This window comes from Gouania willdenowi, unplaced genomic scaffold, assembly GCF_900634775.1.
Source record: "Gouania willdenowi unplaced genomic scaffold, fGouWil2.1 scaffold_228_arrow_ctg1, whole genome shotgun sequence".
NCBI lineage: Eukaryota > Metazoa > Chordata > Actinopteri > Blenniiformes > Gobiesocidae > Gouania > Gouania willdenowi.
The window spans coordinates 68,317-85,281 of NW_021144983.1; the positions used below are offsets into that span (position 1 = coordinate 68,317).

Sequence of the window (16,965 nt, forward strand, 5' to 3'; positions counted from 1 at the left end):
TATCGGACTGATATCTGATATCAATATTGGATCGTGACACCCCTGTTCCTGTTATGAAACAGGGTTAATTAATTATAGAGTAGTATTTATTCCTAAGAGTAGGATTAACCAATAACAGAACTTAGTGGGGAATATTACTTTCTTTTGTGGATTTTGCCATCTTGTCCATGACCAGGTAAGTTCATATATATCGTAACTGCTCCAATAATAAAATTAATAACACAAAAGAGAAGAATAGACTACATTTCACACAAATGTAATACCAAATTCTATCCCTGAAGCATAACTCTAGCTTGTTTGCAGAACTTTCAACCACACAAACTATATTTTTCTAACAGGAATCCAGTAAAACTTACCTTAGCCTCACCCATAACATTTGGGTCATAATTGCTAGGAAAAAAAGGGAAATGGGAAGTTTTATGTAATTAATTGGTACTGCAAGGCACAGAACATGCTAACAATCATGTGGGACCAGTTGTTCAAAAGGTGTAATATGGTTCAAAACTATCCAGATTTTAAAATCTCTGTCCAGGATAACATAATCCATTTTAATTCAGTCCCAGTTGTTCAAAGCAAACCTTTTAAGATTACAAAATTCATGTATAGATGATGCACCTGAGCCTCTGAAAATGAAGGCATACCTCCGACTTTCTCTCAAAATGAGTGACTGCACATGCAGTAAACGACGCAATTGTCAGAAATATTTTTGGATGTTTTCGTAAACATCAAGTTTCCAATTAGAGTTAGAATTGAATATTGTTTGATTTTTGACAGCTTTTGAGGATTATTTTATTTCCACCTTATAGTTCTGTAGTGTGAACTAGTCTATGAATTCAACTGTATACTATAAATCAGTTGAAAAAAAATATAAAATACATATCTACTGCATGACAATTGTAATTTATTTGACCAGTTTAATTTAAATCCCTGAATCCAAGACACTGCAGGGAATAGAACAATCCAGATTTTTGATCCGAATTAAAACCAAGATTGGATTACGTGATCTAGTCTGATCTCAGAATCCGATTTTAGTTTTAAACAATTCATTTTCAATATTTGATCCAAAATCTGATCAGATTACCTTTCCAACAACTGGCCCGAGGTGTTTCAGCTGCAGATCAATGAAGTCCGAGACCTTGTTTAAAGTATGTATTACTTTTCTTCTCTGCAATGGAAAATTGCTTGCACCTTTTTTTTTTGCACAATATTTTTTTTAAAGCCAGTGGAGCAAAAACAACAAAACCTAAATAATAAAAACCAGCCCACGGGAAACAATAAATACTATTTTATTAATTTAGGAAACATGTTGATTGGCAGCAAGCTGAGTAGAGGTAAGGCACATGAAGCCGTTTGGTCAAAGGTCATGTGACATGCATCCTTTGACATCTCATTTGGATTGGACGCCATGTGTGTTAAGTTTTTAAACAGTGTTTCATCATCCCATACCTTTATGGTGTCAGACTGAATATCAAAATATGTTATACTGTCACAGGAGTAATAACCAGCCATCTTTTAACAAAGATCAAAAGAGCAGCATCTTAGCAGCACTGAATGATGCTTTTGCTAACACTGGGTGTGAGTGAACATGTGTGAATATCCAGGACAATAAAAAATTAGTAGCCCCTTTTTGCAACAGGTTAAACTTAAACTGCTACAGCTTCAAGTATGAGGTAAAACCAGAAACTTAACAGGACTCTTGATGCGTAACGTGTAAACGGGGACCGCTGCTGATTTTTGGCATTATTTGGTCACATGGCTGTCATCAGTTTGTAAAACACACCTGAGCAGGTGAGATGCTGCATCGTGAAGATAAAAAAACAAAACAAAAAAACAACCGTGTTGATTCAGTCCAATGAGTAGGCAGCATCGCATGTCACCTGATCCTTCACCGGTCATATTGTCACATGGCACACAATGAAAAGGCGGAGTCATCAGCTCTTGGCCTGTTTTTTCTTCTGAATGAGTTCGGCCAACATCTTATAACGGATAATGCACTCCTCCTGAAACCAAGACACACCATCAATTATCATTGCACATGTTTAACATGTGATCAGTGATGGGGGGGGAGGGGGTTATCCTCTGTACCTTGCTCTTTCCTGGGACCACCTTGGCGATTCTATCCCAGCGTTCTGCAGTCCCTCGTGGAAACTGCTGCAGAGCCAGTTCCAGAAGCTTTTGCTGGTTCTGGGTCCAGATGGCAGGGTCAGCCTTCTCCGTGTTCTCCTGACGTTCCACTCCCACCACCTCTACCTCCTCCTCTGCGGCGGCCGGGTCGAAGTCTTTCTGTCTGCGTCCTCGGATTTTCACCTCCACGTCATCTGTTGTAGCCGAGCCCTTCTTGTTCCTCCTCCTTACCACAGGCACTGCTTCCTCCTCCTCCTCATGTTCACCCTCACTGCTCCTTCCTACCCTCTGGGTTATTATACTGTCATCCACAAGGGATTTCACAGACGGCAACGGACCCTTTAGGTCTGATAACTTCACCAAACCTGGATAACAAACAGGAGAATTAGGTTCTTGCAGGAGATCTCAAACAACTCAATTGACATCATTTAAAATCAGCACATCCTATTACTTAGTAGAACATTGTAGACACTTATTAGTAGAGCCTGAAAGTAACAAAAAGAACCTCAACACAAATGGTGCGTTTCCATTGGGGGTATCGGCTCTACTCCCCTTTTTCCCGTTTCCACTGGGAAAACGTACCTCCCCCGTGGTACCTGGTGCTGCCTTTTTTAGTCCCTTCTTTGTTGAGGTTCAAATAAAAGCAGCCCTGGTCTCAAAATGTGACGTAGGCACAAAGCAGACACTGATTGAGTCTGAGAATCATCACAGCGTAGAGTCATCAACTCACGCACAGAAAGGAAGCATTTGGCCACCACTGATTTTTGTTGGCGATCTTGTGAGGATGGCAGCAAAAAAAAGTGCAAACCGTGAAGTCTGGCAGTTTAGTGTTGTCAGGTTGGTGCTCAATGGAAACGCTCCAGAAAAACAGTGTCTGGTCCCGAAAGCGAGGAGTGCAGAGCAGATACCGCCAACGGAAACGCACCAAAAGTCAGTAGACATAGGCTGTGTTCCAAATCTTAAGTCTGACGTCAAAATGAGTATGTAGTGCATTAGCTCAGGGAGTGAAACTCATTTTAGTTCAAGGGCCAAATACGAACCAGTTTGAGCTTAAGTGGGTCACAGATTTTCGGTGCCCACTTAAGATGAATACTTTAGAGCAAATTCAACATTAATGTGCCCTAGTTTGCACTTCCACGTATAAATGATATATAAATTATAAAGTATGTGAGTGTCATCAGTCCCTGCAGGATCTTCACCTAGATTTCCCTGAAAATGTGCCAGATTTTAGAAAAAAAATTTCATTCTTTAAACATTTTGAGAGGCTGAGAAATCCACAATTAAACAAGTTGGTAATGTTTTTTCAGATTGTATGCAAGAAATACCCAGATGTATAATATATTGGGACATTTTTTAGGTATACACGGTAAGACAAGGCAAGGCAAATGTATTTGTATAGCACATTTCATACACAATGCAACTCAATGTGCTTTACATGATCAAAAAGTGCGACGGAAAACATTCAACAGCTTCAAATCAATAAGAACATCAAAATCGGCAGCAAAAAATATTTAAAATACACAACTGCCCCATGATGCATTGCGAGCAAAAAGTAAAATCATCCTGGGACCAGCTTCAAGCTAAAAATCAAGCATCAAAAAAAGCATCTCTTCTTATCTTGCATTAGTTTTTAACACCTTTGTAAATAGAGCTCTTGTTTTGAAGTTAACCAGAAGTTTTGTCAGTAACACAATGGTGGGTCTCCACCTCATGTTGATATTCTACTTGGTCACTTTCTCGCTTAAAATGCTTTCAGAACTTTTCAAAGGTGACAAATTAATGGAGATATTTAGCCTCAGTGTGCTTCAGGTTTTTGTCATTGTAGGTTCTAAATGCATCTTGGAAAACTTGGAAATATACTTCAATGGGAACGATCAATTGTCCTAACCATACTTATAGTATATATTGAAGTCAAATTCCTAATGTGTTTTACATACATGGTCAATAAAGATGATTCTGATAGTAGACAGTATATATTGAGTATGTCATAAATAGTACGGAGTGTGCCATTTTGAACACAGTCATAGTGCCACTGACGATACCAACCAATCACATGATGAATGCCCTTTAGATGAGCGGTCAAAAGCTGAATGACTAAAAACTCAATTACGTTAGAAATGTAAAGTCAAAATTTTGAAGTCATTTGTATCAACTTTTAGCCTCAAAACACCAATAATATGAAAATTTCAGCCAACCACTTGTTTGCATACCATGTTGCCATCACATGAGACTAACTTTATATTTCTGCTCCTATGAAGAGTCGGTGATGAAAAATAATTTTAAGCTATCGTTTCAGGGCTTTAGTTACGACTCGTGCAGTTCCTTGGATGTTATGACGTTATTACTAGTCATATTAGGTTTAGAATTACAAATAAAGAAACAATCACAATTTGTGCCAAATAAATCACAGGTACATACAGTACATCTGAACCCCAGTAAACAATGACCAAAACTGACGTTGGCAAATGTTGACAAACAAGTAGCAACCTATTTTTTTTTAGGGTAGAGTCAGAACTGCAATACGTGGACTTAACTTGATATATGTGTGGGTGAATGCAAACAGCCTATAATCACGTAAATCAGCAGGCATGATGTCATGTTTTAAATGACCTGATGAGCTTCAGAATGTCAAATAAAAGGTGACAGAAAAAAGGATTTGATCCTCAGTTGGCTGAGGGTAAAGTAATGAGTTTACCTGAGGTGTGGCTCACGCTGTCTTTAAGCTGTTTGGCTTTTGTCGTCACCTGATGAAGATAAAAGGCGAGATGAAGAGCTGGAACAGACACAGGACCAACACTGGAAAAGCAGACTTACATCATTCACAGCACGACCTAACTCATGAGCAATCTTCTCCCATCGGCCTGGAGTGCCTCCTGGGAACTTAACCATCAACCTGCTGAGCAGGCTGAGCTCATCCACATTCCAGTCCACAGCCTGAGTCTGAGTGAGACCAGAGACACAGTCTGATGAAGTTGAAATCATCTGTAAAGTCACACCATTAACCAATAGGAACACACCTTCTTCTTCATGGCTTTGCGATCCTGCAGCCAATCATCCATTTGGTCCTCGATCTCTTCAATGGACGTGGACTGATCATAGCTGTGGGAATTCTGGTTGTCGGAGGACTCCCTTAAGACGGGAAATTCCACCTTAGGTTTTTTGACTTTGGGCCTTTTCTCTCCTGTAGGGAGAATTAGAGCGCCCTTTGAATAAATCATGATCCGTCTCTGATCAACACGTTCAGATGAAAACACATACTTGTTGTTGTTGCAGCTTCCTGTTCAGCTTCAGCATTTTCTTTTTCCTGTTGCTTCATCTGCTGGTACTCCTCATAGTACTGCTTTACTTCCTGTAAGAAACAGAAGAGGGACTCGTTGTGACAATGTAAATCAGGAAAATTCCATCTTGGATTGGTGAAAATAACATCTTAAACAGCTTAAAAAGTAACCAGGACATACCATAGGTCAGGTGTCTCAAACTCATTTTCGGTCAAGGGCCAAACTCGGACCAGTTTGATCTCAAGTGGGCCACAGATTATAAGTGGGAAAACAAGAAATTTCAACAATAATGTGTCCTACTTTGTACTTCCAACTTAAAATGATAAGTAAAGTATTTAAGACACCGACAAAATCCAAACAATGAGTGACAGATTTCAGTCCCTGGAGGAGCTCACTCAAATGTACTTGATTTTGACTGATTTTTATTTAATTGGAGGAAATTTTGGGAAATATTTTAAGGAAAATTTAAGAATTTTGTAAAAATTGAGCGTTCTTTCAACAACTAAGCCTTTAAAAATGACTGAGTGCTAGAAAACATTGTAAAGTTTCATTAAATTTGTGAATTTGAAGAGATTTTTTTTAGCTTAAGTACCCCTTTTCTTTTATATATGGATCCAAGTATCCCCTTTGTTACGATGTAAAAGACAACTATAGAGCATAATGATGGAATGAATGACTGATAACACACATTTGAAAAAATCCCATTGTAAATAAGTGGAATGAAACAGTATTTAGTGGCTCCTGATTTAAGATATTTCTATAGTTTTTATCATTTCTGGTCATCTCTCACCTGTTGAGGGACCAAGCCTGAACCCTGTATTTTAAGTTCATGATCTAATCAAGATCATTTTCATCATCATTATAATGATTATCATTTTAACTAAAAATATCATAAAACCCCATATTTTAAGGCTTTTGTTTGTTTGTTTTCCACTTTCTCTCAAGTAAACCCTGCAGTGCCATCGCGTATACCCTCATTTGAGAAACACTGCTCTAAAGCAGTGGTTCCCAACCAGGGGTACGTGTACCCCTAGGGGGTACTTGAACACATTGCAGGGGGTACTTGGAAACATTGATGAGTCTATTTTCAACATGCCGAGTCATTTTTAAGCTTATTTCAGACACTGTACATGCTCATCCAACATCTATTCCACCCGCTGACAATAAACAGCATTAATGGAATAAACAATATTGTGGCCTTAATATCCTACTAAATTGTCACTAACATGTTATGCACATTACTAAAAATGGACGTAAATATATTCTCTGATATACAATAACTGTAATGCACAAAATTGATATTTAGTGTGCGTTAAATGTACAGGTTGACATTTTCAAGCTGTAGTAGATTTCAGAGGCCAACATGTTAACAACATGTAAATAAAACAAGAAAGGTTACTAAACTAGAATGACGAAGGGGTTCTCCTAATCTGAAGAGAGGCCTTGGAGGGAACTGTATATAAGACAGAAGAGATTGGGAAACACTGCTCTAAAAGACCGGGATTGGCCCCCAGGCCTTGAGTATGACACGTGCCATAAGTCATGGCTGAAAAGAGAAGGACTGACTGTCCCACCTGGATGGTCTGAGGCAGGTTTTTGGCTGTCAGGTAAATCCAGATGGTGAGCTTCAGAGGAAGGATGTCATGCCAGTGCGGCCGGTCCTGATCTCTGAAACAACAAAAACACAAATCATAAGAAACACTCACCAAGTAACCGACAATGATTTCATTGATCGTCCTGAGACGTACAGTACCTGTCAGTCTGCTCCTGACTGATACTCCTGGGTTCCTCTGTGGGCTTGGAGGTGACCTTCTTCCTCTTCTCTTTCTTCTTCTTACTCAACAGCTCATCCTTAAAACAAACCATTCACATTACGTCTCATCTGATTGGCTGCTGCTTGCGCGCTTCTCTCCTATAATAGCCGTTCTCACCAGCCGTTTCTCCAGGTAAATGGACCAGATGACGGCGTAGTGACCCACAGTGAGGATGAGGAAGAGGAGGAGGCCCAACTCTGTGTTGCTCAGTTTTCTCACACGTCTGTAGTAGAAGACTGGCTGTCTCCAATCAGGTAGTCCGTTTACTAAAATGTCATCATACCTGTGCACACACACATACACGTGCTCATGTTGAATGTAAGTGCTAACTAGCTGGTAGGTTGTCATGATGCTTGATGAGGTGATGCTTACTTGCGTCTTCTCTCCTCATCTTTTAGGACTTCATAAATGGACACCAGCTGGAAACAAAAAGTCCTAAAATCTCAGCGGCTGCAATGTTTCTCTATGTTTGTGCTTCGCTTCCCCACCTGTCTGAATTGTGTTTCAGCATTTTCATCCTTATTCTTGTCAGGGTGCAGGATGAGAGACAACCGGCGGTAGGCTTTCTTTATCTCTGCTGATGATGCGTCCTGAAAACACGCAGCATCATTGGATTAGAAATCATGGAAAAGTGACTTTATTAAACACTTAAAGATAATCAATGTGCTTTTTATAAACTCTATAAGTCTACTTTGTCTAATCAAAGATATGTTATTGAGATGATCACTACAACAGCATATTAGGGTCACATAAAAAAAAAAAAGAAAGTCGTAATATTTCAAGAATAAAGTCGTAATTTTATTAGATTAAATTGGTAATATTTTGAGAATAGAGTTATAATGTTCTAAGAATAAAGGTGTGTTTAAGTGAAGACAACTTACACCGATAGCCCTGAAGTCCACCACTTCCAGCCAGTTCCTCCTCCACAATAAAAGAGGCTATTTGCTCCAAATCAGACTGGTTCTTTCGTCGGAACAAACTCAAACGTCTGCAAAGTGGCATTAAAGTGCTATAACTGTGTGGTGATGATGGGCCAAAAGGCTCAGTAATTTATCATGGGTGAAACCTAAAGAGAAATATCATCTCATAAATGCTCCACATTCTCCATAACGCATGAGTGACCGCAACACAGACAAGATCAGGTTTGTATTTCAATTTTATTCTCACAAAATTACGACTTTATTTTTTGAAAAATTATGACTTTCATCTCGTAGTGCCCAGATTATTTTCAATTTTGATGTGGCCCTAATACGCCGCCGTATATTACAGAATGTGTTAATGTAAATGTAGAATCAGGGCTTTTAACAGCATTAGGTAGAGTAGATAATCTGCCATAAGGGGCACAATAAGGCAGCTTTGGTGTAAACACCAGGTTTGTTGCATGTTACAGAGCTCGCTCTCAATGTAATCAGCCTTTTGTTGTGTCTCTGTAAAGCATACAATGGATAAAGTGAGTGTAAAAGAAAGATAAACAAACATTTAATGTGTTATGATGATGAAAGGATTTCTAGTTTCACTTTCAACTTCAAATGTAAAATTGTCTCTAGTAAGGCCATAGTAGAAATATGGCTGTCTGTGTTTGATGATAGTGTTGAAAATAACCACGTTTAAAGCGTCCTGGCAAGAACAGTCCCAAAGCACTGAGCTCGGCAGTGGAAAACCTCTCCAGCTTCTATTGCTTTCAATATAAGATTGAGTTGTGTGTGTTTTTAGCTTGTCCCATCTACATCCTTTACTTAGATGATCTGCGTCACAGTTAATGTCATGGGGTCAAATTTGACCATCTTATGCCATGGTCACTGCTCAGTAATAATTTATACCTATGAAATAAATAACCAAGGCACAATAATGTAAACTTTAAAAATTAAAATAACAAATAAATCTAATTTAAATGGTGAACACATAACCGTTATTGAAGAATGTGTTGCAGATTACTTTATGTACTCTGTTAGTCTGATTTCATACTACAGTTAGAGATGTCCCGATACAACTTTTTCACTTCCGATATGATACCGATATTGCAGCCTTGCGTATCGATATTGATCCGATACAATATCAGCACGATTCATACATTCTTTTATTACTCATTTTGTAGTGTGGAATGTTAGAAAATACTTGATCAAGTGATGTTACTCAAACAGAGAACAATAGTCAGCAACATTAGGTTACTTTGTTGGAGTGTGAACCACAGTCACCTATGGATAGAAGTGCTGGAACCAACATTTTATCGGAGCGCTTATATGCAGATGCAGTCCGATAAAATCCGATATTCGTTTTCTGGTTGATATCGGACAAATATCTGACAACAATATCGGATCGGGACACCCCTAAATACAGTTATAGTTTTATAAAATTATCGAGTTTATTGTTGAAGACTTACTCTCCTAATATATTGATATCGGATTTTATTGGACTGTATCTAAAATCACAGATATATATTATATTATATTTATTCAATTGTAAAATACTGTAAATATTATGTTGTAGGTTAAAATGTATGTAACTGATTGGTTAATAATAAATGGGTTAAGATTTTCTCATCCCTACTGTTGCTGACTATTGTTCTCTGTTTGAGTAACATCACTTGATCAAGCCTTTTCTAATGTTCACACTACAAAATAAGTAATAAAAGTATGTATGATTCGTGCTGATATCATATCATATCGATATCTGCATAGGCCAATAGCAAAGCTGCAATATCGGTCTCGTATCGGAAGTGGAAAAAGTTGTATCGGGACATCACAAGTAAAAGCTCTACATGTCTTTAATGAACTATAAGTTACATTAGTCCAATATGAAGCAGCTGTCAGTCAGTGCTGAGTCAGTCAGTCAGAACAAAGCCAATAACCAGAATGAATCACCCAGGTAGTAACTGGGCTCCCCAAGTTAACTTGTACAGTTTAAACTCTTTGTGCTAAAAATTGTTCCTCAACAACGTGTTCACGTGGCACTCGGCGTGTTAGCATTAATTAGCTCCGCTCGCGAACCTGAGTTTCCATGGCGACGGATGGTACAGACCTGTTCCAGGTTGAGAAACTGGTAGAAGGTCTGGGGAATTTCCTCCACCAGATCCAGGAGCTCCAGGTCTGCTTCCCAGGCTGAGAGCGGAGGGACAACACACACCAGAAGTGTTATTAAAAGCAGCTTTGAGGCTCCGGGAGCACCAGTGTCTCCCATTTTATTAACCCTGAAATAAATGAAGAGAGAAAAGCAGCAGGGCCCACAGCAGCGGGCAGTGCTGTGGATCGTGGACAAACGTCACATCCGGGTCAAGCTCGCCATAATAAAAGCCTCCAGAGTTTGTAACAGCGACATTGAGAGGAGTCACGGAGAACTGCTTGTATATCATGAGAAAATCCTAAATTCACGGCTCGTAGGAATTTTAACATCAACCATTTTAGCTTGATGTAAAATTTTGCACTTATTTTACATTTAAAATAAAATCACAAATTATTTTTAGTAATAAACTTTTTTTTTTTTTTTTTTGTATTTTGGGGCAGCATTCACAATTGGCTGTCCTTAAAAATCAAGAATATTTGTGCATTTTTCCTCTTACCGACATTATTTATTTTATTTAGAGATCATTTTTTCACACACTGGCAATGTTACTATTATTACCCTAGGTAAATGTTATAATTAATATCGCAGATTGAATGGTTATCAATCTTTTATTGCATTATTCACAATATGCTTTTATATTAATAACCTTTACAAAGCACTTTACAAGGCAGTGTAACAGGTACAGTTTAAAAAAAACTGCAAAAGAAGTAAATAATAATATGATGTTATCATGATTCCTTTTACTAGTAAAATATTAAAGATCACATTTATTTATCAGTAATAAATGCGATAATAATAGTAATTTAATATGCATACACACATTACAGTTTGTCCATGCGTTCATAACTCATCAAACAACTAGAAAAAGGTCCAGACTGTCACTAAGCTTTTTAAACCTACTGAGAAAAACCTTTTAGGCATTTTATATTATTTTTTTTAAAAGGAGCCTTCAATTTAAACCTAAACTTAATTTGCTTGATTATAATCTTGAGTGAATCTGTACATTTCTCAATATGTGAATCTTTCAGGGTAAGACTGGTGTTATCATAATACGTTGCATAACAAGGCCTAATTATCCATGTGCCTTTTATTAAAATACAAATACATATACATGCACTTTCTATATCCTCTTTTTTAATGTTGTTGTTTATTTATGTCAAGAGGCTCTTTAGGCCATTGTCCAAACCATTTACACCAGTAGACCCTAGGGACCCTTTACATGTTAAAGCAGGTACAGAAGAGCTAATATCAATAATATATTTGAATATTGTGACACAACATGACTAAATCTTAAGGAAATAGTCAAATTTGCTCATTATCTCCATTTATGTGCGACCTTTCATGCCTTGCAACCGACACCAGCCTCTTCTCAGGAGGAGTTAAATGAAAGCAGCATTCTGAGGAATTAAAAAAAGAAGAGACCTGCTGTTCCTCTTATCCGCCTGACAATCCTGAGTCATCTGTCACTCTGCGGCGTGGGCATCCGAACAAACTGACTCTCTGCTGAAGCCAAAAGAAGTGTGAAGCAACTTTCTACCATCTGAATGAAAACAGAGAGCGCAGTCAGGAAAGCGAGCCAAAAATGAGTTCATGAATGTGACAAAGACCTCAAATTGTCCTCGGAACACTGTATCCTCAGCAGAGGACTCACATTTCTACCACCACTATAGTCCTTCTGTTCATCTAATTCCAGAAGGTGCTACTGTAGATATAATTATTCGTTTCAAATCATACCAAAATTATTCACATAGAGCTGAATACAACACTGTCTCCTCCTTGCATGTGTCATATCAAGTTTAAAGATGTATAGTTGGAATTATGGGCACGGCTTATGTGATGACTACAGTTGCAGTTAACAAGTGTCTTGTTGTTGTTGTTGTTTTTCTTCAAATAGTTCAAGATTAAAAAAAAAGAAAACATTTACGAAACAGAAAGTGTCTCATGGAAACAAAAGAACAGAGAATAGATTGAAATAGAGCAGGAAGAAGTCGATGCTTATCATGTCCTGCCCCTTTCATAAATAGTCAAACAACAAATATTCTTCCCGACCTCCTGCCCCCGTTACCAGGACCTCAGAGACACTTAGTTCCCCCTGATCACACACACCCACAAAGACTTTCAGAATCTGTCTGACGCCCACAAACTCCCCTACCTGCTCAGGGAAGTTTAGCAATGTGCAAACACAGCAGCAAGATGCATTGACTGCTGTGACAGGACAGGGAACTCTAAAGACCTCCAGCCCCCATATACCCTACAGTCCCACTACATTTATGTATATATAGATAGTCTGCCCCTTGCATGTATGAATATATACATACTGTATGTAGGTGTTTGTGTACATGTACTGTATGTATATGTGTATGTACTTGTACAACCGGATGCATACAGTATATGTGTGTATATTGATATATGTAAAATTCTGTACATAACCTTTTATAACATTTATAACTTCATTTTAAATTTTGTTCTACATATATATATAGTGAAAGCCATATTTTATTTTAATCATGTTGTTTTGCACACAAGTAGCTATTTTATAACATTTAATGTTTTCGCGTGTACATGGTTCTCTCACAGTTGCTTTGGCAATGTAAACCTGTTTTCTCATGCCAATAAAGCTGTTATGAATTGAATTAAATCATGTCCATTGAAAAATAAAGAACATACTTACATTCATGTCATGCCACTTATCCACTATAGCGTATTATCACATATTCAATCTATTCCCCCAGTTGATATTCAAATAAACACACATTTAATGATGGCAGCTCTTTTAAAATAATTAGCGACAGCAAGAAGATCCTGGGTTCAAGCCCCGAGGTGTAGAGTTTGCATGTTGTCCCCGTGCTTAAGTGGGTTTTCCTTGGGTACCACGGTTTGCTCCCACCGTCACCGAGTGTGAGTGGTTGTCTGTCTGTTTGTGTTCACCCATTAATGGACTGTTGCACTATCTAGGGCAGAGTTTCTCAAATGGGGGTACCTAGGGGTACTCAATGGCACTAGAGGGGGTATTAGAGGAGAGAGAGAGAGTGAGAGAGAGAGAGAGAGATTGTATAATTTAACAAATGAAAGCATTAAAATACAAGGTTTATATTGTTTATCCTTAGTTAAAAATGATAATTACAACACTGATAGAAATAATCTTGATTAGAAAATTAACTGCAAAAACAAGTCAGTCTTGGTCCCACACCAGATGATAAAACTATAGTAATAAATCCATTCAAGAGGCACTAGATACTGTTTCATTCCCCTTATTTATAAAATGAAATTCTTTAAAATGTGTGTTATCACTCATTCATTCCATCATTATGATCTATAGTTGTTTGTTCATAGTATTCTGAGCAAAATGTAGTCAGATGAAGGGGGTACTTGGATTCAGAAGAAGAGAAAGGGGGGACTTAAGCCAAAAAAGTTTGAGAACCACTGATCTAGGGTGTACTGTATGTGCGGGTCAGAAGATGAATGAACAACACCATTTTCACTGTTCTTCATTTGTATCTATTCATCACCAACATTAATCTCACGAATAAGGAGATGTTCTTTGGTCTTCAGTCCACAAACAACTGAGAAAGACGTCAGGCAAGCAGAACTAGATTTTTTGTGAACACAACTTGTCTTTATTTGCTTCCTAATGTTGGAAAAATATCAATCATAGTCAGTTTACTGTGGGATAATATCTAACTAACCCGTTGACATGTACAAATTGACTCCCGACAGGTGAGGTTAATGGCCCTGGATATTTATTTTTCATGCCATCTGCTGTGTGTGTGTGCGTGTGAATGTCTTTTTTTAAATCATATTTCATAAGAACTCAGAGTCGACCAAAGCTATTTAAAAAAAAAAAAAAAAAATCAACTTTCCATGTCACACGAGTCCGTGGAGTGTGAGATAAGTTGTGTGGGCGAATGTCTTTGAATAGAAGCAGTGAGTCTGCTGCACTTGGTGATGGAGTAGCAGTTTGTGGTGGAGGTGGTGTCGAGGTTATCAGGCCTACCCTCAGCTGACAGCAGTGACGTGTCCTGCAGCCTGCTCACACACAAAAAAATAGATCCTTTGCTTTGACTCAAATGACGATCCAACACCTCTCATCACGTTCACTGCACTGTCCGTCTGCATGTTCATACCGTCACTGCTTTCGTAAGATTGAGTGGGTTTCATAAGTAAGAGCTCACCTGTCCTACTGCTGAGAACAAGTTCAGTCAACTGACAAAATAAATGGCCTCTATTTCAAATGTGAGTCAGATTAAACTACATATGAAAAACTAAATGTCAATAAATATCAATGAATAAAGAGTAATAAGTATTATAACCCCAGGCAGGGTGCAATGTGGGGTCCAGTGTTTAAGAAACTTTTTTAGAGAAAAGGTGAGAAAATATAAGGGGAAACCAGGTGCTGAGAAAGATGCAGCATGCAGGTTGTAGTACAGTAATGTTGAATATACCAATGCATTCCAGTAGCAAATCTCTGTTTGAATGTCAATAGTATTGAGAACATATTGCTTAGTGTGCAGTCTTTTAAAATTAGAAGAGTGAATAAAAAGAAAAATGAAACATTCTTGGTAATATAGTTTAAATGTTCATCTCTGCACAAAATGAGTAGAGCTTATCTCTGTATGTGTTTGCTTGTGTGTCTACGTGTGCGTGTGTGTGTGTGTTTGTTGTGCAATCACTTCCACAATGCGCTTCCGACCACAGTGTCAGTGAATGAACTTGGACTGTTTGCTCAGTTTCTTCCACTCTGTCTGATTTTATCGGAGAGCAAACTAAACTGTTTTTGAATTTGGATCCAGTGATGAACTCTGGTCAGCAGTGAGTTCACCTCAGTTTACTCTGTCAGCTCCTCCTCTTAACGCAGGTAGGACAGTTTCCATGCGTAATATAAAACTAAAGATGAGCAACAATATTAATCGTGATCTCCTCAAGCTGAGGCTTCTCACACTCCCTTTCCTGGGACGCTGAAGAGAGACTGAAGAGCAGAGAAAACTTCTTGGCGGAAGAAATAAGAGCCATCTCACAAAGAAGTAATCTCATCAGCTATCTTACAAAAAACACCTTTTAAAAACTTTAGGTATTCACTATGAATGTATATACTTGCTGCTGGGCTTCTTCCCAGCAGGATCTCAGCTTTCGTCTTGGTCTCCACAGTCCTCTGACATTTTACATCCTTTATTTTGTAAACAAATGCCAGCATGACATTGAAAAGTTTGCTGATGACTCAGTCATCAGTCACCTGTGGACAATGGGTCAGGAGTTTCACTGTGCTGTTAGCTATAACTACTAAAGACAAATTATTCTCAAATGAGAAGCAGTCAAATGGGAGTGTTAGTGGCATCAGCAGACCCCCACAACCCTAAAAACACAACAGGCAGGTTAAAAGAAATGGACTGATGGGAAGAATGCCATCAGTCAGTCTAACAGGGCACTTGAACAGTATGGTTGAGTGATGATGGTCACGAGACTCATACTGGAATGACTTCTTTTTAACAGGACAAATCAGGATAATGGAGGGAAGTAGAGGACCAAAGAGGTAAAGATCCCAGTCTACAGTATATAGACAGGGTGACATACAGTAGATCAGCAATCAACAGCTCCAAAATCAGAGATATCAGCCAGAAAGATGAAAAAAGAAGAAGAGGAGTGCGAAATCACAAAGGTGCAGGTTAAAGCAAGAAACTAGAAAAAGGTTTGATACCTGCCTGAAGCTATTGATATAAAAGAACAATTGCATCCTGGAAAGCCAAAGTCCCTTTATGTTTAGATATCTACAAGCACCAATGCACTTACATCCAAACCTTATAATCAACATAGGAGAACTTTACTACCCATCTGAAACTTGTAGGACAGTTGCCCTCCAGGGAAAGAGTTGTACATCTTTGGCACAAATGGAGAAATCCCAACAAACATCATCACTGCAAGAATGATGCAAGAATTTATTCACTGCAAGAATAAATGCAGAATCCGACCAAGAAACACAATGTGCTGCGAGCACAGAGAAGCATGTATAATGCTTCATTTCAGGTTGCGGTATGTTGGACATTTGAACACAGTTGTGGTGCTTTGATGTGATCCTTTGTGTAAGTATGCATGTTCTCTCTCAGGGTTCGTGGGATTCCTCACACAATCCAAATTCATCTGTCAGTTTCATTATCGTGACCAAAGGTGGAATGTGTCTGTCTCACCCTGTGATGTCCTGGCACCCTGTCCTGGGTGTACCCTGATTTGTATAGACATGGATGTTTGGTTTCATTTATTGTTGGACCTGCAGCCCTGAGATCAGGTTTTGTCTGATAATGTTTCAAAGAAATGTCTCTGTTCTCCGCAGCACAGCATCCTTTGTGTTTCTTAAATCAGCGACAATGACTCAGCAGCCTATTTGTAGGTCAACAAACAAACAGAGGCCCGTGTGAACTGGCACTAGTCTGAGCTGCATCTCCTCAGCACGCCAACGTTTTACTTGACCAACTTTAACCGACCAATCAGATAGGACAATGGGACCAGGTGAGGTTCAGAGTCACAGAGTCTGCCATCCATCGCTTGTCTTGTGTTGGGTTCCCGTGTCGCAGTGAGTCAGCTTACTGAGCATCTTTGATCTGACCCTCTGTTCATTGTCCCAAATAACCAAACAACTAATCACTCGACAGCTGAGTGTACCAAGAATACTGAAGGCTAGTCATGTCTAGATGAGATGC

General features: G+C 38.6%; 1 protein-coding gene across 1 annotated transcript; it reads right to left on the bottom strand.

Moving 5' to 3' along the window:
• Nucleotides 1-1,270: 1,270 nt before the first annotated feature.
• dnajc1 (DnaJ (Hsp40) homolog, subfamily C, member 1) lies at nucleotides 1,271-10,468 on the bottom strand. Its single transcript, XM_028441374.1, has 12 exons — nucleotides 10,235-10,468; nucleotides 7,705-7,806; nucleotides 7,589-7,635; nucleotides 7,334-7,499; nucleotides 7,156-7,253; nucleotides 6,977-7,070; nucleotides 5,383-5,473; nucleotides 5,142-5,305; nucleotides 4,939-5,064; nucleotides 4,820-4,868; nucleotides 2,086-2,489; nucleotides 1,271-2,000 (listed from the first exon to the last, which is right to left on the bottom strand). The coding sequence occupies exons 1-12, from the start codon at nucleotides 10,391-10,393 to the stop codon at nucleotides 1,932-1,934; spliced, it is 1,569 nt and encodes a 522-aa protein (XP_028297175.1). The 5' UTR covers nucleotides 10,394-10,468; the 3' UTR covers nucleotides 1,271-1,931.
• Between the last annotated feature and the right edge of the window lie 6,497 nt (nucleotides 10,469-16,965).